This window comes from Phalacrocorax aristotelis, chromosome 9, assembly GCF_949628215.1.
Source record: "Phalacrocorax aristotelis chromosome 9, bGulAri2.1, whole genome shotgun sequence".
Classification (NCBI taxonomy): domain Eukaryota; kingdom Metazoa; phylum Chordata; class Aves; order Suliformes; family Phalacrocoracidae; genus Phalacrocorax; species Phalacrocorax aristotelis.
In genome coordinates, this window is record NC_134284.1 from 7868516 (window position 1) to 7892746 (window position 24231).

The following is a 24231-nucleotide window of genomic DNA, read 5'->3' on the forward strand; positions in this document are numbered from 1 at the left end:
TCTATAAATTGACACCCCCACAATCTACAGATATTAAAGAAAAACAACACGTGTACAATACATTGGATGGAGAATGATGGTGCAGTTAACTCTGTTTCTGAACATCAAGTAATATGGTGAAATGGAAATCCCAATTTCTTATGCCCAAAACTATGAAGTGTAATTGCAGCATAAACAGTCTTCTCTTATATTCAGCCAGGCACTTGAGAGTGTGTGAGGGGGAAACCCAAATTATTATTATAATTAGAACCATAGTTTACTTTCCTCCCTGAACCCCCTTCTCCTCTCAAGGGGAGGGGGGGAGGGGGGGAAGGTGAGCTTAAAACTTTTTTCTCTATACAAGAACAAAATTATCAATCACTGTCTCGGAACTGTAACATTTCAGAGTGTAGCATAAACCTTATGTACAGTCACAAGAACATTATGGCTTGGTAACATTCATCAGCATAAGCTGGCGTGTCCCAGCAAGAAAGCCTAAAGTTACCTGCAAAAAACTTAGCTTTCAAAACATAAATAATTGAGCAAAAACTGCATTTTATGATAATGAAGTATCATAACAAAGGACAGACCTAGAAGGAATTCAAAAGACAACACTAAGCCTGTTGGCTTGCAGCTTTGTGCCATATAGTACAGACAAAAAAAAAGCCACATAGTATTCAGGATAGGATTTTTGCTCGAAGAGCAAAATTCACGCTCTAAAATTCAAGTGTAGAAGCTATGCAGAAACCACAATTAGCAGATAGGATGGTAGATATTCATACTACTACTCTTAATGAATAAAGCCTAAACTATACGGATAAGCTGAAAACATATGAGCACGTTTAATAGCATGAAAATATAATCCTGAAGGCACAGTTTATTTGAAAATTGTGTGGACAATCTTTATTTGGAGTGTAGCACAGTGGTTGCGCTACAGGAAGCGGACAATAGAAGTTAGTCCTTGTCAAACTCAAATTTAGCATTTATTTCTTCAGAAAGATTCTTTTGGCCAATATTATTTCAGATGTCAACTCTCCAAAAGAGACAACAGTTATAAGGCCTGTCTTTAACAATGAACACCTGCATTCCTTTGCACATGCATGGCCTAAGAAAAATAGCCTGACAGACTGAGGGAACTGTAGCTGCAGGGTCACATGCCCTTAACACCTTAATAGCACTACCAGGCAAACTGAAGCGTGTAAACACTAAACTTAAATACAACCTAAATGTACATCCACACGTCATAGCAAGTGGAACTTCAGCAGTAGGTTTCTCAACTGCACAGGTAAATTTGATACTGCTTCATCTTTAAGACATTAACAAAAGCAAAGATGAAAAGGAAAGCAGTAAAAGATAAGGTGGGAAGACAAACACTTTTGTAAAATAGTTTGGGAGAGCAACAAAAAAAACCCCTGCAAAATTTCTACTTTTCTGCCTGCCTGGTGACAGGCATTTCTAAGGGCAGGGATGAAGGAAGAACAGGAGAAAAAAAACCCAGATTAATTATCAGTAATAATGCAAATTCTTTCTACTTCTGATATAGCTGATATAATGCCAGGGCTTATGGGTCAAAGATAATCATAATGGAGCCAAATCTGAATTCAGCTGAGTATTTTGAATTAACATGTTCTGAGCAGAGGACAGCATTTACATAATGGTATTCTAATCTCAAAGTTCATATAAGGAAAATAATTCACTTAAAACAAAAAATCTTAAAAGCTGAATACAAGATTTTGGACTATTTAGATACTAGTTTGCCACCAACTTCCATTGCCTAAGATACTGCTGAAATGGAAACCAATACTTTGTAAATAGTGTTTTTGTACACTTGTGTATAGAAACCAGGAGAATTTTAAAAGAGAGAACATTAAACATGAAAAGAGTCAAGGTAGTCTCATAATTTAAATAACCACTTTTAAATTTCACTTTAAAATGCAAACTGTGTATCAAACGTTAATACTCACCTTTTTTCTCCTCAATCAATACCACCCTATTTGTAAAAAGTTTTGCTAACAGGGGTGTCTGCAAACAGGGATTTAATAGTGAATAGTTTCAGAACACACTGCTGTACACGAAGTTGTTTAAAAATACTTATGAAATAATGGTGAGTTACGATAAGCCACAGAAACTCAAGCCATATTCTCATAAAACCATTTGGGAAGAACTGCAAATAAAATAATAATGTGGCAATCTGCAATTGCATTAAGCTTTACAGAGGGGATGGTAAATTACAGCGTGTGCTTTCTAAAAGAAATCTCCTGAAATATAAGTAGTAGCTGAATTTTTTGTACCTTCCTCTGCTCTTGCACCTTCATGATCAGTCATTCTAGAAGAGGGTGACCTAGATTGATTAATGATTCCTGAAGGGATGTGGGGTATCTCATCATCGCCCAGATCAGCTATCATGTCGTGAAGTTTTGTCCTGTTGACTCCTGTAAATTAATGTCAGCAGCAAAGATTCATTTGATTGCTACCGCTTGACTTGACTGAAGTCTAAAAATCCATTAAACTAATTAAACAAGATTAATTACTGATGGGACGTCCTTAAAATAAGTACAGTGCTTTGCTTTTGTCTTTGTATATTAATAAAATTATCTTTTGGAAATCAAAAGGAGTTAATACATCAAATCTGAAAACTACATGCAAACAGGTCTAATTCACTAAGTCAAAGAATAACTCCTTTGTGTTCTGTACATCTATTCTAAAATCTCCTGTGGGAAAGAAAAAAAAAATCTTACAGCCCTACAGAGAAGTCAAGCTAAATATGAAAAGAACATCAACTATTAAACAAAATACATATGAATTAAACATTTGCTAATAACATTACACAACTTTAACTGTACTAAACAATTTAACACTGAAAAAACAGAGTGCAAATAAAAAATAAGCTTTAAAATGAGGGAAAAGTACAGACAACTCATAATTGGGGTGCAACGAACAATTAACTTTCCCTGCTTTTGAATGGCATTTAAATTGTATAAAGTGCTTATTAAACACAAGAGCAAGAATGCTTCCACCACTGTATGAAACTGCAGATGTATACTGCCCTTATTATGCATGCATGCCTCTAGAAAGAAAGCATACTAAATTACATGTGCATTAAATTCATGTGGACACTAGCAAACGAGTATTGTGTTATAAGCTCTTTTAATTAACAAATTCATTCCTGCTTCCACCTTACAGCTTGCATGTCAAAAAGCCAAGCTTCATTCATAAAGTGAAATTTCAGTGATAGAATCTCTTTAAAGAAAACATCCACAATGATGCAAGACATAACCAGCTTTTAACTGATAAGATAATATAGCGGGTGGATATACTGTAGAACATTCAAAATAAAAAAACCCACCGCCCCTCCACCAAAAACTATGCTTTTAAAATGCTAAAATATAAGTGTTTACTACTTTTAAAAGGGCATATTACAACTTATTTTCAAATAGGGCAATTTTTTAGTAAAGTAAGCATTAGGAAACAACTCCTTATACTCTAAGGTGACATGTATTGGTTTTATTAAAAGGAAATCTAAACTGAAACAAAGCCTTCATTCTCAAAAAAGTAAAAAGTAAGCACTATAATTACAGATGACTTTGCAAAAGCAGAACCGTTCATTTAAACAGTTAAACACTAAAACATACACTTTCAAATAGTAACTGATAATTTTAATTTTAGATCTGACAAAAATGGTTAAAATTGATCTATTAAAAAACCATCAATAATTTAATTCCCTGGAGATAATGGAGAATTGTCTGGAGGGAAGGATGACAACAAGAAACATTTCTGGAAGTAGAATCATAGCAAAAGTAAACCACATATACCCCAAGAGGGATGTTATATAACTATTCTCATTAATACTGACAAAATAAAAATGTTTTGCAAAATGATATAGAACATCCTATACTTTTTTTTGTGTTTCTGACCTTCTTTCTTTTACAGAACACTTAATATGCCAATTAGGTTTACGAAAGCTGCTACCCAGAAGTCATTTGAGAGTAAAAATGGCTTCTGAAAGTTTCCCTTACGCAGCAGAACAGACTTCTTGAGTGGTTAAGTTTCATTTTATTCTCCTGTAGAAGTCAGTCTAGAAACCTGTAATCTCAGCTAATGGAGTGTAAAATAAAAGTTAGGAATATCTCTTTTGCACAAACACTTTTTTCTAATAGCTACTAGACTGACAGGGTATCATTTCCAAGGTACAATACTTAATTGCAGGCAGCAGATAAGATCTCACACAAAAAAAGTAATTCTTAAAATGGCCAGGTCTCTACCATACAGACCACAAAGCTTGCCTCTGTCTTATTCCAGTTGGCCATCAGCCAGCCACCTTCGGTGACCAGCAGCAGATACGTTCTTGAGTGCAGTCAATAAATAACACGATAGAAGTCATGACTGGTACCCTAAACTGTCTACCTGAATATAACTTTTGTTTTCCAGAAGAAAACCCCTTTGTCTTCTCTATGTCGTTATGCATGAACTGTTCAACGTATGGATGGAAAATGCCAAAAAATGGTTTATAAACTCTTCTTCACATCCAAACTGAAAGCATCTTTTGAAGATGCTTTCACACCAAACACATGGGCATGAGAAGTTTACTTCTGAGTGTGCTCAGAGGCAAGTAGTAGTAGTTCGCCTGCTATGCTGCCTTGAACCAGTCAGTCATTTAGTATGTCACTGGTTAGGGGACTGTCAGCCTGCCTTTTAATGTTATTCAGTATGTTTAGTCACTTCTTGTCCTTCAGGCATAACCTCACAACAGCCCTCAATCCATCATACAATACAGAGAGAAACTTCCTCCTGAAGTTTACAAAAGACCAACTGCTGTTCACAACAACTTCCCTGTATTTTACGCTGAAAAGTGTCAACATTCAAGATTGTGCCACCACCACAGAAGACGGTGCAGGTTTCTGCTTTCAAATAAGTGCAGGTATACCTTCATATACTCGAAGTATTTTAAATGTTATAAAGAGATTTTTAAAGATAAGTATGTGCTGACTCTGCATAAGCAGCTATGTTTAAGGCACAAACTGGACAACTGTCTTTTATCCTCAAGAAAAGACTAGAACAACAAAAAAAAAAAACAGAAGTGGTAAACATGAACAGGTTATGAATAAAAGCAAAGCACCTACAATCCTCCTTCAGAGATCAAAAGTGAAAAAGGTAATTGAATATTCAGTGCTGAAAAGTTGCAGTCTGAGAAGCTGTTGTCTGAAAAGCCATAAGCAGATTTCTGTAAGATGTAATAGCCCAAGTCTGAATATAATACAGGGATCCTTCTACATCAACAGGTGATGCTAATGAAGATGGTAAAATTCAAATACTATTACAGAGTATTCCCAGAAATCAAGGCTAGTAAAGTGACTGGGCTGGATACTGCTTCATAAATATGGAATAATTAAGACTGAGGGAAGAGAGCAGGAAAGTAAAAAAACAAAAAACAATTCAAGTGGGGGTGTTTTTTTATTTGAAGAGGGGTTGTTTTTGTTTCGTTTTTTTTTTTTAAAAGATCCTTTCATAAGAAAGTACTCCTTCCACACAACATGACAAAGGAAAAAAAAGAGAAAAAAGTATTACATTATGAAAACATATGTGCTGACAGAAGATGACCTAAATTAAGGTGTTCCACCCAAAAGAAAACATATGAATGCAGAGTACAGAAGTATCAAAATAGAATCAAATCTACTTCTGTTTAAAAATAGGACATTTGGAATGAAAGTTACCATACCTGGACCAGGTCTAAGACGACCCTGTTATGAAGACAACAGTCTAAATGCAGATTATGGTAGTCACCAGATGCACATCCAACAAAAGCACCCCTTAGAATGTCTGCTCTATTATGCTGTCCTCAAAGTATTACAAGAGGTCATAGTCAACGCATGTTTATTTGATCTTTATGATGATATATGCATATAAATTCTTATATTGCTCAAAATAAATTCTGAAAAAAGTCTGACAATACACTGAAGGACGAAGTAAGAGATGAATATTCAGAATGAAATTCATGAGTGATCAGACATGAGAAGGAGGAATAAAGAAGGCCTTTGGCACTATTTTCAGTCTCAGAATACAAAAAAGCTGAGAAAAAAGCCTAAGAATCAAATGAACAGAATTTAAATGAACCTGTCCAACCTTAGATGCATATTTTCACTGTGTGTGGAGTTACCTCATTCAATTACCTCAGTGATTTAGAGGGAAAACTCTAATCAGAAACTACCATCAACAAATGCGACACAAGTGCAGAATCCAACAAACCACCCTGTGAGACTATTGATACACGCTCAGGGTTTCCCAAAGGAGAAATTAAACTTAAAACCCAAAAGTCTAAACAGTGACTTATGTGACCTCACATCATTGCAACACAGTTGTCTCCTAAATATTCTCTTATGTGAACGCAGGTTTCAAAATTACTTTAGGTGAAGAAAATGCTCCTTTAAGTTTTGATAGCAGAACACTCATTGTCAAAAGACAACGTAGGTCAAATATCTGATAGCCAACATGCCACGCCACTCATCGTACAAAACAATGTTATACCCTTGGCAGCAACTGCAGGAAAGTGCACAGGAAGGAAAGTTTTGATAATAATGTTGCGGAGTTAAATTTTGTAACTGGACATTTCAGCTAGAATAATTATTACTTATTTTAAGTGATGGTCAGAACCAATTTAATCAGCAACATAGACTATTAAAATGCCAGATTTTGACAAAGTAGTTGTTTTTGATGGGTGAGAATTATGCTCCTCTTCTGGAAATTTCAAGATTTACAGATGGAAAACCAAAAAGATCATAGAAATTCTTCAGATGATAGAAGCAGCCAAGGAAGTAAGAAGTGCAGTAAAGAGAAATCCTTTCGAGAGAAGCCAACATAATGCCACTAAAATAAATTTGGAGACCCAAGAAGAGTTATTCATAGAATTTATAATTCTAGAACAACACTACTTGTCCTTGATTTACAGCTGCTTACCTTGCACAAGCCAGAAAGTAGAAACTAACCAGTGGGGTCACTGCAAAAAGATTAGAACTGAAATAAAACTAGGGTGTCAAGAACTTTCTGAATGTGATAACCTAAAGGCACAATTTTTGAGAGAGAAATGTAAAAATCCCCTAAGTAATTACTGTCTTTTAGCCCCAGAAGTCAAAACGTTATTTTGCAGCCACTGTGTTTCCAAAAGTCTAAAACATGAAGTTTAGTAAGAAAATTACAAATAAAAGAAGTCCATTTTAGTATTAAAATGAAGTTTCTAACCCTACAAAATACCTCATGTGAATCTGGTGTCAACTGCTGATTTACATATTAAATGAGGATACTCATTAGCACCCAGATTACTACTGGTAAAGTTTTTACTGCAAAGATTTTATATTTGTATGTGTGCCAACATGTGAGTCATGCAAAATTGCTGGAAAAAAAAATCAACATGCGCTAACTGAATTTTATTTTGTTAGGTGTTACACAGTAAATTCAAATCCTAATAATTACCGAATTCTTCATGAAGTGTTATTTTTAAGTATCTGTTAATTTAGTTAGTACATAGTCACAGATATTTTCAAATAAAGAAAATATTTTTTATTAAATATCACCAAAAGCAGTTATAATATACTTTGAAAATAAAACCACTGCAATCAAGGGAGCTTCTCTAAAGTGATATTGATTCAATACCACTTTGTCCACTAAGAGCTTTGTATAGCTGATGACTTTAAGTTACAAAAGCATTTTTACCAGAAACGTCAATATTGAAGTTTAGCTTAACTTATATAGTTCAAATAGGTCAACTGGTCTGAAAACTGGTCTGAGAGTAAAGAGTTGTCAACCAAATGTGGTAACTGCACAGAAAAGTGAAGGGCACCATAAAATAAAGACAAAAATAAAGACCCTACACAAAGCCACAAAAAACTTTGTATTTACATTACGGGCATTTTTAAATTCTCCTTGCCTTAGATTGTAAAAATAACTACAAGCCCATAAAGAGCAGTTACAGCTCAATTCTAGCTCATGTTAGGAAACAAAAAAACCTAACAAAACACCCGCCCACAACAGTACCATAGTGTTATACTTTAAGAAGCAGATAAATTTTTCAGAAAACTTCTCAGAGTAGGAATTTCCTCAAAATGCCAGTTGCTCATTATTTTTACACTGATGTTACAAAGCATTTAACTCTTTTTACCTATTTAACCTTAATTTTTTTTGTGTTTTCAACATTTCTCATCTAGGAAATGGCTGTCAAAGTTTGACATATTCACATTCAGCAGGTAGAAAGTTAAAGTTGGTTGCCCCCATTACAGGAAACGATGCTTAATGAAAATAAAAAAAATCACAAACAACAAAAAAACCCACAAAAACAACAAACCAAAACCAAAAACAGAACTTGTGAGAAAAAAATGTCTTCTATATAGATAGGCAAAAAAAGCGTTGCATTACAAGATTCAGAATCTCCACTTACTCTTCACCCCTTTCTTCCCCTTTCGTTCCTTCTTGTACTGTTCCTTCAGTTTACTTATTAGTCCCTGGTCTACATCCCAAACCTCAGCAGTTGGGGACAGGTCATCTTTGTCTACATGCAGCATATTATTAAAAGAAAAAAAATCAATTGGCAATGCAAGCTGTTGGCGATTTACTATCATAGCTGTATAAAAGCATTAATAGAAGTTCTTAATAAATCTTTAAAGGTGCAGTCTGTTTTAAGTTTACAAAATACTAAGTCTCATTTCATACAGTTTTCCAAGGCACTGTATAATATCAGTTACATATTTGAAAATTGTATGTTAATTTGTTACTAAGGAGCAAACAAATTAAGCTTCATAAGTAACTGCTTATGTTAGATACTTCGAAACACACAAAAATTCATTCGTGTTCAGAAACGATTACTGCATCTTTAGAAAGACAGTGTTAAATAATTCAGCCAGTGTTGAACAAGCAAATAAAAGTATTCATGCTATACCATTTATGAAAATGCAAGCTGAGTAAGTCAGTGCCAGTTTATTCACGAAGACCACCATGCATCCTTTCGCACTCATTCTACATGCACAAGAAACAAACCTTGATTCTACATTTAACCAGAGAAAGAACCCTATAAATACAGCTTTCTATATAAAGATGAAAAAGTAATTTGCATAGGTGAACAAACTGACATCCCACTGCATTCTAGCAATTAAATTATAATTCAGAAATACAACATTCCACAGTAGTTCCAGAGGCATGTCTTTTTCTGTTTGCCAAATATTGCACAGTTAATTATTCTCCCAGAAAAGTCAAGTCTCCACTTTTCTAAACTACTCAAATATTTCTGAAGGAGATATTAATAAAAGGATAGACTTGTTTCTAAAACAAGGTAAACATAACATTTACAGACAGGCTTTTGCTAAAAGACAACTATGCAGCAACTAAACTTGGTTTGTGTGCCAGTTAAGCTCATGCTCACAAATTCTTTAGACATAAAATAATAAAATTAGGTTCCTCAGTTCCCAACTTCCAATCATACCTACAATAGCACTGTGCTTATAGAACAGCAAATTTTGAAGTTATAACCATTAGTCATGAAAGTGCACAAGAGGAGCCATACAGAGCAGAGAGAAAGAAACATGCATTTAGTATGCAAACAAGTAGGAGTTATTCCAAGTACATGTTTCATGACAAAACATGACAACACATGAGAAAATATCCTAGGATATTGATGCATCTACCAGAAGACCATCATTCAAACAGGGCCAATAAATTACAAAGAGAAACGATCAAAGATGCAGAATAAAGAAACAGCAAGGGTGGTGAAGGCATGAAACAAGAAGCATAATGGTAAAGTCATCTAAGCTATCCACAAAGAACTGTGGAGGGGGAAACAGAACAATGACATCCTACACCAAACTGCAGCTACAGCTACCAAACTGCAAACACAAAGACCTCAATCTTTATGATTGCAGGGCCACAACATTGACAAAGAATAGTGATTAGTCAGGAAATACAAGAGGCACAGAAAGATAAGTCAGAGGATATGCCCAACCAAAAGAGGAAGGAAATCAGGAAAACAACAATCCCCCCTCCTAAAACCCAATGAAAGGAAATTCCATTAAAAACAAATTAAAATAAAAATATATATCCAAAGCACCATTAAAAAAAGGAAAATAGCTAGGTTGCAGCGTTGCAGAGACGGATTTGGGAAGTAAACTAAACAAGAAGCTGAACATACATGACAGCAATGTAATGCTGCTGAAAAAAAAAAAACAACCACAAGATGACTGTCATTCTGGTATTTTTTTTAAAAAGTGTGGTGTATTAAACCAGTAGTTGTCCACATAATTCTGTGATGGTGATGACAAAACTGAAGTAACATGTCCAGTCTGTGTTCTACGCTAGACATTTAGAAAAATCTGCAGACTGCAACAAACAGGGCTTTTAGATATCAAGACAAAGAATCTGAAGGAACCGGGCTCATTCAGTCAACAGAAAACAGGAAAAACGTAAGCCTGCAAACATGAATGCTCAAAATCAATGCTATCAGCTGCTGAAATGTAGGTCATAAACAGAAAAACTAGATAAAACACTAACTCTGATGAATCAGAGAGGCTGTGAAATGGATTTCAATGAATATTTTTATGAAAACCCAGCAGTGTTTCTCTCAGGTATGCCTAGATACATTTAGCTATTTCAGAACAGAGCCATGTAACTAGAAGACCTCCCTAATTCCCCGCAGTAGTGAACTTCCTCAAACTGCTTGCCGTGTTTATAATCCACACTAAACTGGTATCAGGACAGTACAGAGGATCCAAGATGTCCACTAGCCAATACCATTTAGTGAAGAAAGGATTATTAATTTTTTTTTTAAATTTAAAAGATGACCCAAGAGACTCTGAATTCCAGTCACACTGCCACACAGAATTCTGGGTAGTCAGTCATTCTTTGACTCGTGGGTCCATCTGTAAATAGAATTGTAGTGTTTCATGGAAAGGAGAAATTCAGTGATGAACACATAGGTAGCCATCAAAATCATAAGAAGAATAAAAAGACTACATAATATGTAGTATCTGTAATATGTAACATAATATATAATATGTATTTATTCCTGTTTGCTTAAGCAAACAGAATTTCTATATGCATCTTTTACTTCATACTATGTCACCACAAGGCATTTAGAAATTCTTAATCTAAAAACGTACATTAATTTTTGAATGTGCTGCATACTTTAGTTCTTCATTTAACATTTAATTTGCTCATCTTTCCCTACTTTGAAGATAAGCTGTTCCTAAGCAAAACATATCGCATGACAGGACACTTAAATTATTTTCAAGCATTGCAATTTAAAGTCAAAGTACGTTAAATGAGGCACAAGAAACTAATGTGTTCATAAAAAGCCGTATTACAGAAAGGAAAAAAAAGCAACCCAAACTTCCACACTTGGTGGCTGGTTTGCAGAAGTCTCCAATAGCAAAAATGTAACTATCACATTTGGTGATCAAGTATTTTAGCATACCTGAAGTTAGACCTACAGTTAGACCTACTTTGATGATGAAGTATTGAAAGTTATCACAAAGCAAGACTAGGTTATAGGTTTAGAGACTAAACACGAGAAGTTTGGTTTCCAGATACTAAATAAAAACATTATAAGTACACATGTAAACATTTACATTTTTTCAGGGAGCCTAATTCTTTGCAAGAGTAAGAAGTGATAGAAGGGTGCCAGTGACAGGAAAACTAAAACAGGAAGAAAAAAAAAGCTGAGAAGAAAACAGAACAGAGCAACTCTTTACATTATGAAAATAAGACAATTAAAACTGAAATTCTGAAGTTCATGGTTGATGCAGTTGTTTAGAAAGTAATGGCAAGTGTTCATTCAAATGAAGTTCCCCCAAAATAAATAAACGGATGAACCTGGGGATTTCATGTAATTACAATTTCAGAGTTCAAAATAATGTGACAGCTAAAATAAACTGGTTTAGGCAATGCATTATTTTATTTTAGAAGGCACACTTTTAAGTAGGGCAATATTTGAAATGTTATTTTTGATAGTTAATAAAGAAGCATTGACTTTAAATATTTCTAATTTACCCACTTAACCACAAGACCTGATAGATTATATACTTAAAGATCCATTTATGGAAATAATAGCTGTAAAACTCAATGATACTATGAAAAAAGCATTGCTACAAGTATGTTTGACTCATTTGAACAGTACGAAATATACAACAAACTTATGGACATTGTCTTCCTCTGGCAAAACTCAGAACACATTTTTTAAAGCAGGTTTATGTTTATTTCCTCCTCCCCACTTCCTTGTCTCAGACATGAGTGTTTTGGTAACAATGGAATGACTGCAGTTAAACTAGCTCGACGAAAAAGCCATCACAAATGTGTACTAACTCCCAAAATGCTCTGCCTCACTTTTATTGGGTTCACTTAAACTGTAACAAAGGACATTCAAACTTTTCTCTGGGAAGTGTGGTGGGCCAATTTGATTTTTAAAATAGATTTTTAAATTTTATCATATTTTATTTTCAAGTTTGGGAGAGCAACTGAACTGCTTGAAAACAAGTTTGAAGACATTTAACTTGCAAACTCAGCACTGCAGATAAATCAGAATGCCCCCATTCCAGGTAACTATCTGAGAAGTAAACAGAGATACAACATACTGGAAAGCAATCGTGGAAAGCAATGACTTGGAATATCAAGGGACAAGCTAGTTCAGTATGTTTCAGCAGTCTGCTGTGAAAAAAATGGATAAATCTTTCACTGCATAAATTACAGTATCAAGGTGCCTCTTCTTCTGTACACAATAGTGCCAAAATTGATACTAGAACTAGAACCTTCTGCATCATTATACATTTGAAGGGGTGTCGCAAAATAAAGGTCCTGAAGCCAAGATTTTGTCTTTGTGATGTCTTATACAGAGAGATTTGCCTGTTTTGCTAAATAAAAAGATGACCAAGAAACTGATCTAATAACACCACTTCCAAAGGGGAACACCACCAAACAATGAAAATGCTTCTAAAAACAGATAGGTATTACCAAAAATAAAGGTAATAGTTTGTCTTCATCTTCCAACTAGAAACAAGACTGAGTTTTTAAAATAAAGATGACTAACTCTTTGATACTAATTTCTAGGAAGGAACGCGTTGTAATCCTTGGTACCTTCAAAGTCAAGACTGAGTACGACAGATTCATTGTCTCAATGACATACAATGGTCAAACGAGATGATCTAGTGGCAATTTTTGGCTTTACAATGAAAGGCTGAAGTATACAACCACAAAATTGTTTGTGTCACAGTTCAGAAACTAAGATGGTCAATTTTCCATTTCAATGCAGATGTGAACTACTTGATTCATTATTCTTTTTCCTACCCCAATTCCCTCCTGCTTTTAATTTCTTCTTTTGAAACATGTAGGGTCCAGGAGTTGATGACTTAGCATACTTTGTTTCACATCAAACTAGTTACGTACTTGATTTTATTATCTACTCTAAAATTAAAATAAATAAATAACAAGTTGGACCAGTACAAAATTATTTTTGGAATCTACTAATGCAAGCCACATTAGCAATAACATTTAAAAATCTTGGCCAGAAAAACTAAATATATGAAGTGCCCGTTTTTACAAGGACACCAAAGAAATTAATTTCACTTGAGCACAAAAACTTTAAAGCTCTTGATCAGAAACAAACACACACCAAAAAAATACAGGTTTGAAAGCAAATTTAATTCAGGTATAAAACCATTCAGAATCCTAGCCTTTCTTATTCAAGAAAGAAAATATTCTCTTTTAGGTTTTTTTGGAATCACAACCAAAACTCTAAACAAAGGTAACTATAATTGTATTTGTGGTAACTACAACAGCATATATATATATTGACATTTCAGCACCCAATACACTATTATCTAAGCATCAGCATTTGATTATCACAATCATCCACACATCCACACCATCTTAGTAGGTATTGCAACTCTTATGTACTATCATGAACAAGAATTCCTTTACTCCTAAAGGCTTTTATTAGCACCTTACCCCACTCTGTTCCATCTCCTGAACTTCGAGCTTCTCCAGCTCCCTCACCATCTTCAGCTGTCACCAAAAAATCAAATTCTTTCAAAGCTTCTTCAGTATCGGGGTCATCTGTAAGGTCAGCAGCTAAACCTTCATTACCAATCTGCAAGCAGATAAACAGTTTTCTGCATTTGAATCATGAACAGCTTTTTCTACTCAAATATTTAGAAGTGATGGATTACTCTCACTGAGTACCTGGTTGCAGGGGAAAACATTTTTCAACATGAAATACAGAAAAAGATACTTAGATATGGTCAGATCTAAAGCTGCTTACAAAAAAGAGTGAGCAGCACAGTCCAGTGATCATTCAGAAATGAAAAGAACACTTACGCTAGGCTTAACAACAAAAAATTTCATACATACTCATCTTCATTTTTTATTTAAAACCTATCAGTTGGAAAATTCTCATTTTCTTGTAATATCAATAGCTCTAGAGCTGAAGCTAGAGAAGCTTTACAAATAAACTGTGTTTTCTACTGGTCCAGAAACCTTTTTTTCCCCTTTTACTTCCAGTTTTATTTCAGTGTTAAGCAAAAGCTTGGAAAATATGGTGTTTTCTGAAAAGCGTCTTTTTACTAGTTCTACCACACCTTCACCTTAAACAAAACAAACAAACCCCCTACCAAGGCATGAGCAAAAAGTTTTCTTTCATTCTGCAGGTGAATTTCACATGGAGTTATGTTATGTTTCTATGATTTGCACAATATTCTTACACTTTTGCAGAAAGCGACAATTTTTACAAAGATAACTATAAATGATCCTTGTACTTTCTATAAAAACATAAGCTTTGTCAAGAGTCAAAAAACAAGTGTAATATCTTCATATGTGCTTTGAGATTTACCTACAGATAATCTTTTTATTAGATGATCTACTGCTTTAGAGCAAAAAAAAGATTCAACCGATTCCTTGGTTAATCTATTTACCAGAAGTACAAGGTAATACCACAGGTATGGTGGAAAACCCTTCCCAACAAGTCAAGCTGGGAGATTAAGACTTGCGTCAAGCTGAGCTGATACTGCTGACTATTTAAGAAAATTCAATGCAGCCAGAGGGGCCATCATGCTACAGAATATTCTACTGTACAAAAAGTCATAAAACTGTCAGTACAACATCCATAAATCAACCCCTTTATATAAAGAAACCCCAACGACAGGGAGACACTTCCAGTACGGGAGAAAAATTAGTAAAAAAGAATGGGTTATATAGTCTATCCTACCTAGAAAGCTGCTCACAGAATGGAAGACTTAAAAGGAAAATAAAACAAAAAACAAAACTTAACTGAACCTTCAACAAAAGATTACTGTGACAAGTCTCTGCTAGGCTTTTATGTATTTAGTAAAAAGCTGCATAGAAGGAAGAATTAAACACGTATCCGCAGTGGACTGTTTTCCCCCGTTACATAATTTAGTTTCTTCTAAGGAGCTGTCCCTACCTCCTCCAAAATGCAGAAAGGACACACATTGTATTGTGCTAAATTTGCCTCATAAAGGGACTCAAAGCATGCAGAGAGAAACTGAGATGGCCAAATCAGTTCTCTCTTTCAGCAATTAATTCACAGATGTGAACAGGTTGGTTTGTTGATTGTTTTTAAGTTTTCAAGGTAACATATTAACTAAACCACCAAATTTACCAATAACACATCTGCTTAGAATCCATTCAGATAATGAAGTACAACAAACATTTACATGTGATACATTAATAATCATCTGGGGGGAAAAAATTCCCTTTTTAAAGGGATTTCAGATCTAGATATACATATAAAAACAAAATCTTTTACTTTGTGTTTCTTATTTATCCGGTGCTTTTCTTTTCCTTCTGCAATATCTTCTATCATGTCACTCTCTTCTTCTTCATCACTATCATCTGCGTTTTCTAAGAAGTTAAATGTTTCAAGAACATCACCAGAATTCCTACATAAAGACATTAACAGAGAATCCATTTTACTTGCTGAAGAGGCTTTTAGAGGACTTATCAGATTAAATGCAATTGCTACCTAACAGCTTAAGAGTTTTAAAATTAGCAAAACAACAAGAAGTGAAGAAGTTTCTAGAGCTGCCTAATTCCTTATTATAAAAACACCACTCAACAAAATACTTCCTTAAGATAAGAGCTCCAAAGTGGTTATATGAGATAAATTCAGCTTCAATACACAATATATTTTCTTGTATATATGTATAACATACATATTTGTATGTATTATAGATACCTATGTTCATATTTACAATCAATTTCAGTTAAGTCCATAATCATTTGTAGTCAGCTACACTCCCAGGTGTTCAGAGACTCTGGAGTTGAAAGTTCAATGTGAACTGACCAGTACATATCAATGACTAAGTAAAACTAACTTTATGCATTTCTTATCTCTTCACTTACCTTTTGATTTCCTGTCCCTTTTGTTTTGATGAAGGAGATTCACCCCCATTGAGGATCTGTTCTAAGTTCTTAGTCTCTACTGAACCATTTGGTTCTGAATTGGAGAGCCCAAGCAAAGACCTTACCCGCTGGGAGCGTACGTCCAATATTGTATCTGTATAACCTACTTCCTGAAGATACCTAGATGCATTAAGAGAAGAAAGAAAGCAGCATATTTGAGGGAAAATGAAAGGAATTAGTATTGGCTGTTAAAAATTAACACCACTATTACATCACTTCTGAAAAATAAGCTTCATTGCTATCCATCTCATACAGAAAACCTTTCTCTATACTGCTTAAAGCTCAAGACTATGCAGTCCTGAAAAATGAACCACTATTTGAATACCTCACTCTGTTTCATAGAGTAAACATATACACAGCTACTCTTACTTCAGGGAAAAGTTTGAATACACCAATAATCAACAATGTTACTTACTGTCTTAGTAACTGTCTGCCTTGCTTCCAGGTCAACTGGCTATTTTGAGGTACTGCAGGAACCTCCGTATCTTTGGTTTCTTCTGAAAGATACAGTGTCATAGTTGGATTGGTTTTTTTGTTCAGTTTTGTTTGGTTTTGGTTTTTAAATATCAATTTACTTTTTACAAGAAACCAGTGAAACTAAAAGCAAATCTTCTTTATAACACACCTCAGGGGTGTGGGGGGAAGATTGAAAGCTGCAATAAACTGAACAGAACAAATATAGAACAGAGCATAAACAAACTGTAAAAAAGTTACCTGATTCAAAAGTTGGCATTTTCAAGTCACCTTGGTTCAATTCTGTGCCATATTTTAATTTATGATATTTTGCCCTGAAAAAGTACACAAATGTTTAACAAATTAGCATAGAATGCTTTTATAAACTCAAAACATTCTACTATTCCCATTTAAAACAAACACACTAGCACAACACAATTTATCCAAATAAAACTGTTGTGATAATTATCGCATCATACAATTATTTCCAGTCTTTCAAGAACGCAGTTTTGAGTTAACCTTCTTAAAATTATTCACTATTATCAAATAACTTACAGATGAGTTCAGTATGTTCTCCAAGAATGTGGGTCTTTTCATGTGTGTCAGCTACTAAGAGAACCTTTCAAAAAACAATAGGTTCAACTACTTAGAGATTATTTTTTCAGCTGTAGCACTAGCATAGCTAGCAAACTGCACTACGATGAATGAATCTTACATTTGGGATTTCTACTTATTTGCCACCTTCAATTTGCACTCCAATTTCTCTCCTGGTCTGTCTTTGCTTATGACAGAGATCTTTCCCTCTGAAGAACCATGTTAGAGTGCCAGATTCCCTCATCACATATATTCTCTTACTGATTTTCTCTTCCTCACTGACTGGAGGCTTAGTTTCCAATTCCTGCTCAGTCTACCTGTGCAAACATGCCTCACTCCTTCCCATCTCCTGACCTCCAATCCCCTAACTGCCCCTTCTCCATCACTCTCTAAAAAAATTGGTCTTGGTGATACTATTTCCATGCAGGTATGCATGAGCCTTCCAAATTTTATGCTGTGCCGAAGTTGCCCATCAAGATGTCTCCAGTTCCCTTTACCTCCAGGAATATCACATGAACTACCACCTACACCTATACCCTGGAATTCTCTAACTTTACCCCAGACATTTCGCAATTTGACTTTTGCCTCATAGATCCTCTGCAAAAATACCCAAAATCTCAGGGAAGAGAGCTCTAGATGTTCTGCAGTAGAGCCAAGCTGAAAGATCTCTATAAAAAAATTCAGCAGCCACATTTTAAAGAAGTCCCTATAAAATACAGCTGTCTTCATAATTCCAAATTAAACATTTCACCAAAAGTTTTCAGAGTAACTGAACCATACCTAGCTCCCACCAATTTTAAAGACTACTCTCAAATATGAAACTTCTTGAGAAAAGATACATAACGGAACACGTGCTGGACAACACCAATGATTTCCAACAAATCATCTTCTCGAATGGCTGAGCCACTGCTACAAGTTTCTGCAAATTGAAGGTGAGAGTTCATCTCAGATACTGCCTGATCTATTTGACAGTATAGAAGATTTTTCTTCTAAATTACAGAAGTTTCTGCTAAAATTGCAATTAGGAACAGTCTCATTAACAAACTGTCAGCAGATGGCACTATTGACCCTCTATAGTAAGATAAAATCCTGCATTTCACAGCAATTACCTTGTAACTAAAAAACTGTAAGACTCCTGAAGGTTAGGTATTTGCGTAACCTGAATCTGACTGACTGACAACTAAATAAAATCACAATTTTTAAAAATTATTTGTGAATATGTTAATATTTCAACCATGCACTAGTAAGACTCTCTACACTAGGTGGTCTCTTTAAACTGAGAGACAAAACTTGGGTTCCACATGGTAATAGGGCAGTGTTCCACCAGACTTTCCAGATAAAATGTGCATACTATGATTTACATGCCCTATAAAGTACTGTACATTTGGGGGTAAAAAAAACCAACCCAAAACACAACAATCAAAATGAAAATAATTATGAAATTGTGAAGTTAAATAATGCTAGGAAAATGTTTTCGCTCAATTCGTAATTGAAGCCAATAAAGCACTGTAATTGAAAAGCCAACCTGAATTTGTTCAATTTAGAGCTGTGGCGAATACTATTTAGGAGTAGTTGTTCCATTTTGGAACTATGATTTCAAAACATTAATTAAAATTCTGCTTTAATTGTTCATTAGAGAAGATAATGATGTGTCTGATCTAAAATTATACCAATAACTAGCCACTACAGATAAGCCAAAATATTGCTGCAAGTAATGAGATCAGTTGTCTTTCACATCATACCTGATGCTCAGCTTCAGTTCAACAGTAAAAAATCAATCTTACTGAATTCCAATAAACTATATCTTTGCACACGTATTCCTCTCCACATTGTCACATAAACAAGGGTAATTATTACATATCTTAAAAATCACTAACAAGCTACAGCGCTGTTGACAAGTCAGTGACGTTACTCCACCACACCACACAGTAACTGAATTCTACAAGGGGCACTTCTTGAACCCTTTGAGTATTGACTTGCCATTCTTCTAAGGCTAAGTAAGAGGAGGAGAAACAATGTCCTAAGTTGATTTAGCTGCTTACTGCTATTTAACCATTGAATCCTACAACTCAGTTGCAAGGCTATAAGCCAGCTCTAGTCCAAACCCCATGAAGTCAAAATACAGCCATAGCTTTATGATCCCAGAAAGTCTTATTAAGTTAAACACAGCACTATGCTGGTGAAGCTTGGAGTGGCTTAGAGTTCACAGAGAAGAAATCTGGCTGGATCTGCAGATCACCATAAAGGTATATCCACTAGCTACAAACAAAAAAAATCCCATTTTAAAGCCTAGTTTTATTTCAAAAATTCATACAGAACTACCAAAATATTTAAGGACTTCAAAATAACATTTTACTTCTCTAAAACTTTATCACACCTGTTGTACACATACTTAGAGTTAAATTCTAGAAATATCAAGCTATTTTGTAACTACTAGTGCATTTTATTTAATCTTACGCACTGATGTCCAGTTTCATACTCTTTTTCTGAGAAATCACAACAGTCATCATTGCCTCAATGAGTTTGTTTCTGATTCCCTGTTTTGTGATATTTTACTGCATGAGACTTTTTGACAGCATCAGGGAGTGAGCAACAAGAGGAGGAGAAAGTGGGCAGGGGAAGTTAGGTGCAACACTGAAAATTGCTGTCAACGATTTTCAGATCTGGTATTCTCATAATTTATTTTGCTTTGGGGATGATTTCATTCATTGTGATCCTTCACGTGGAGGAACAATAGCAAAAAAGTTACTTTTATTATCCTGTACTTTTCATTCAGTGCAACAACCAAGAAACTAACACTATCATTCTTGGATGATTTACTGACAAGAGAGTACCTGCTTGCTTTCAATCCATCATACTTTCACAATTAGAGCCCCTCACACTACAGGGTGTTTGTAGCAAAAAACAACAGAAAGCTTCCTCGTTGCCTCCCACATATTCACCAATCAACTCCAGGGTTTCAGTTCCTGTTTTTAGCAGTCTTCATGACAATTCTGGCTGGGACTTAAGGATTTTCCTCTTGAAAAGTATGCGGTGTGGGCTTGTACCCACTAGCTACAAGAATGAAAGCCAACTGTATGTTCCTGCTGTGCATATGATTACAAGTTTCTTGCCCATCAGATGAATTTTGAAACTTCATGGGAAGCCAAACTACAGAGGCAGTTGCATTTCAGGAGAAAGCAGGCATGAGGTTTCACCAATGCCATTCATCTTCAAATTCTGCAATCTGTTATATGATTTCTTCACACCCCAGCTGTAATTAACTGCCTCAGGTTTATCTCAACAAGTAGCAATCCTCACAGCCTTATGGCACACATCTGCAGGAAGTCTCTGCACACAGCTTATTATTGCCAATGTAACCAGAGTGTTTTCTGTCAACTTCAGAAAGTTACTTGTACCCAAGACACTTGCTCCTGCCATAACAGCACGATTCCTTTGATACATTCAATGTTCTTTTAAGAAAGATTACCCACACCCAACACTTTGCATACTATTCATCTGCCTTGAAACCAGAGTGACTTGCACGTTACTGGTATGATAGAACAACGTAGCTTTTAGTCTTACACTGGTTGGAAACCTTGAGTTGCTTTCCATTACAAGGACAGGGATGAAGGAAGAAATTGATCCTTCCAGCATACTACTTCACCAGAAAACACATGATGTGCAGATATGGCTTTCTATATGTGCACACGTTGTTTTCTGAAGCACCTTTATTCCGGGTACTTCGCACAGAGGTACGTAGCCATCCTTGCCAAAACATTAAGTTTTTAACACCAAAACAAGTAATCAAAGTTATTTCTGTACTAGTCACTCCAAGTACTAATTCATCATGTAAAATATATTTAGACATACTTACTCTTGGACAACAAACTTAATGTCCAAGTGAAGCCTTGCTACACTTTGCTACGAGATTTTAAGTTTACTCTGGCAGCAATGTTCCCCACAAATCAAAATAGACAAATAAAGGCTACCTATTTTGTTGCCTGATTCTCAAAATGTTTACACTGTTTGATTCAGCTACTTTTCAAGAGCAAAATTAAATTAAATGTGAAAATTGAGTCCACTCATGAAAGTACAGGCACATGACAAGATTATTTCCCAACCATAGTGTTTTTGCAACATTAACTACTAATTCTGGTCAAATGAAATAGCCAGGCAAGAGAAGAGCACGTAGGTTTGAAGGACATCAGCCTGCATACTGAATGGCATTTTAATTTTTAAGGTATTAAATTAAAGCTACAGAAAATGCACCAAGACTAGAAATTATAGCATCTACCACAGGAAAAATACAGCACTTCAAAATGTAATGCTAACTTTTAAAGGATTCTGTTCTGCCACAAAATACAGTTTTCACCATGCAACACATGCAAAATAGTTGCAGGGAATCAAGAGAACAATATTTTTCAGCCTTTCAAGTTTAATACCACTGAAGAGCAGGTAAAGGTACAGTAATAAGCTATAAATGTTTTTGGAACATTTATTCTTATTTAGTATACCATTACTCTAACTCTGAAAAGGGACACTCTCCAATATGAACTTTAAGACATGAGTCCAAACAACTTGAAAATCATGCAACTTTTTATTATAGCAGACACTAAATTGTATCAGAAAACATAATGTAAAGATGACCAACCATAAAGACAGTTTATATAAAGTAACTGTAGAATCATCTAGTAAAGACAGCTTACATAATGTGATGGAACTTTTAATCTGTAAAGTCCTCCAGGTCAGATAAAAGCTGAACAATATGTATACCTACCTTTCTTGTTTTAATGCATATTCTAACATTTTTATTCTTCTCACTAAATCTTTCTTCAAATTTTCTTGACCCTTTCTTTCCCCTTGTAAAAATGCTATCCGAGCCTGAAAACACAAAAAACCAAAAGATAATGGATTTTATTCCATCCTGTTGCCAAAACAAAGCAACAAACTCTGACTTGGAAGAGAAAGAAAAGAATAAAAACTGTTTTGCATTAATCCCTTCAGTCAGTCATTAACAAAACCATTTCTGTGCTAGAGAGCAAGTAAAAACATTTTCTGTTCATAAACACTGGGGTTTTTGCCTTGAAATAAAGGTACTAAGGTTAGCATCATAACTCTAAAAGAAGGCACAAACAGTAATCATATGAAACATTAATATATGCACACATTTTTTTCCTAATGGCATTGTTAGCATAAATTCTGTTACACATTTTCTTCCAAACCCAAAGCGACATTAAAATAGGTACACAGCAGACTTTTAAGGAATTTTGTTTTTAATGACAGTATATTGAACAGATTAAGAAATGGATACATGAAATCAAATACAGAATTTACAAATCCATTATACAGGAAACAACTATATTTCATGGATTCACATTTTACTACTGAAGACAGCTGAAGGTTAGAGTATCACAGGACAACTGGTTTTAATGTGCTGTTCCAGATGGAGAAAAATAACGCAATTTGTTTTTCAAGTATCAATCATAGTACCCACCTAACTGACAAAGAAGCATGGAAGCTTCCTACTTACCTGCTTAAACTGGTAAGTAAAAACAAATTCAGTAGAACAGACAAGCTATCTCAAGGAATGCAAAAGGTCTAGTGGAAACTAAAGTAGTTGAAAAATAAAAGTAGTAAGTCTGTTCAGAAAAAAAGTAGTCTCTTCACTACAAAGTGAAAGGGCTTATACTTTGTCTTTTGCAAGCCAAAATCCTAGGAAAGACAAGGGAATTTGCAGATGCGACTATAAAATTTAAACAGTTAATGGTATTACTGGGTTGGCCGTCCTTACAGGAAACCACAAACTCATTTGTCTTCATTATGACTTTAAATTGACTGAAGTCACTGGAGAGCCAATTCAGGACAAGATTCAGTACAAAATTTTATTGGAAGGGGGATTTAAAAATATAATGAGAGTAAAGTAGAGACCACATTGCTCTACAGAGCTTAAGATCAACAACAGATTTTCATTATTACAGGAGGCACAATAAAAAAAAGCAGAGCTATAATTGGCACCAAATCTATCCTTTAAGATTTTTTTTAAAGGGAGTGGCTGTACATTTTCATTACTCTCAATGGTTAGAGCCTGAAACAGCCTAACCAGGAAGACTGCGTTTTTGCATTGCTCCTTCAAGACTAAGTGATATGACCATATAAAACTTCACACATCAGCCCTGATTTTAGTCCCTCTGGCCTTATGCTCAATGGTAAACCAAATTAAAATATGCTATTTTACCTTGCATTAGCAAACTCTTGATTTAATCAATTAAAATTTAAAATCCTAGTGAGAAAAAGGCAGTTACGAGCATTTCAGTTAAAATGAAATGTCATGAAAGCACTCTCAACTAACCACTGCCACTTAGAGAAAGAGAGTAATGCACAAAACACTGCACGGTAATAGAGAAAAAAAATGCAGACTTTATAATGATTGCACAAATATTTAAAGATAAAATGCAGAGACCAAGATCCAGAATCAGCTGTTTTAAACAGTGGGCTCCCAATGGGAGGGGATGGAGAGATTTGAGGAAACTCAATAACTATACTTAACTGCAATTATGTTACTCTAGATTCTAAAAAATGCTATAAAACTGACTCTAACCCAATAGAAAGTTAACAGCCTTCTGGAGAAAACTACAATCACAAATAATTTGCACTCCTCTAGTATCTAAGGCAGCAAATGACCAGACAATTTCACAAGCCCAACTTGTTTTCCCAGTTCTCATTATTCAAAGATAAAACAACAAAAAGTAAACTGTGTCCTTACACATAAATGCAAATGTA

The 24231-nt window shown here is 34.9% G+C and overlaps 1 protein-coding gene across 3 annotated transcripts in view; it reads right to left on the reverse strand.

Moving 5' to 3' along the window:
* STRN3 (striatin 3) overlaps positions 1-24231 on the reverse strand; it is a 66929-nt gene that overhangs the window by 22791 nt on the left and 19907 nt on the right. The window contains exons 2-9 of one of the 3 annotated variants that reach the window (XM_075103289.1): positions 22229-22332; positions 17137-17210; positions 16838-16919; positions 16363-16542; positions 15767-15899; positions 13951-14092; positions 8405-8515; positions 2271-2411 (exon numbers count right to left, since the gene is read on the reverse strand). In XM_075103289.1, coding sequence (XP_074959390.1) covers positions 2271-2411; positions 8405-8515; positions 13951-14092; positions 15767-15899; positions 16363-16542; positions 16838-16919; positions 17137-17210; positions 22229-22332 — 967 coding nt within the window. The remainder of the gene's footprint in view (positions 1-2270; positions 2412-8404; positions 8516-13950; positions 14093-15766; positions 15900-16362; positions 16543-16837; positions 16920-17136; positions 17211-22228; positions 22333-24231) is intronic. The other 2 variants (XM_075103290.1, XM_075103291.1) reach the window with 2 other exon arrangements.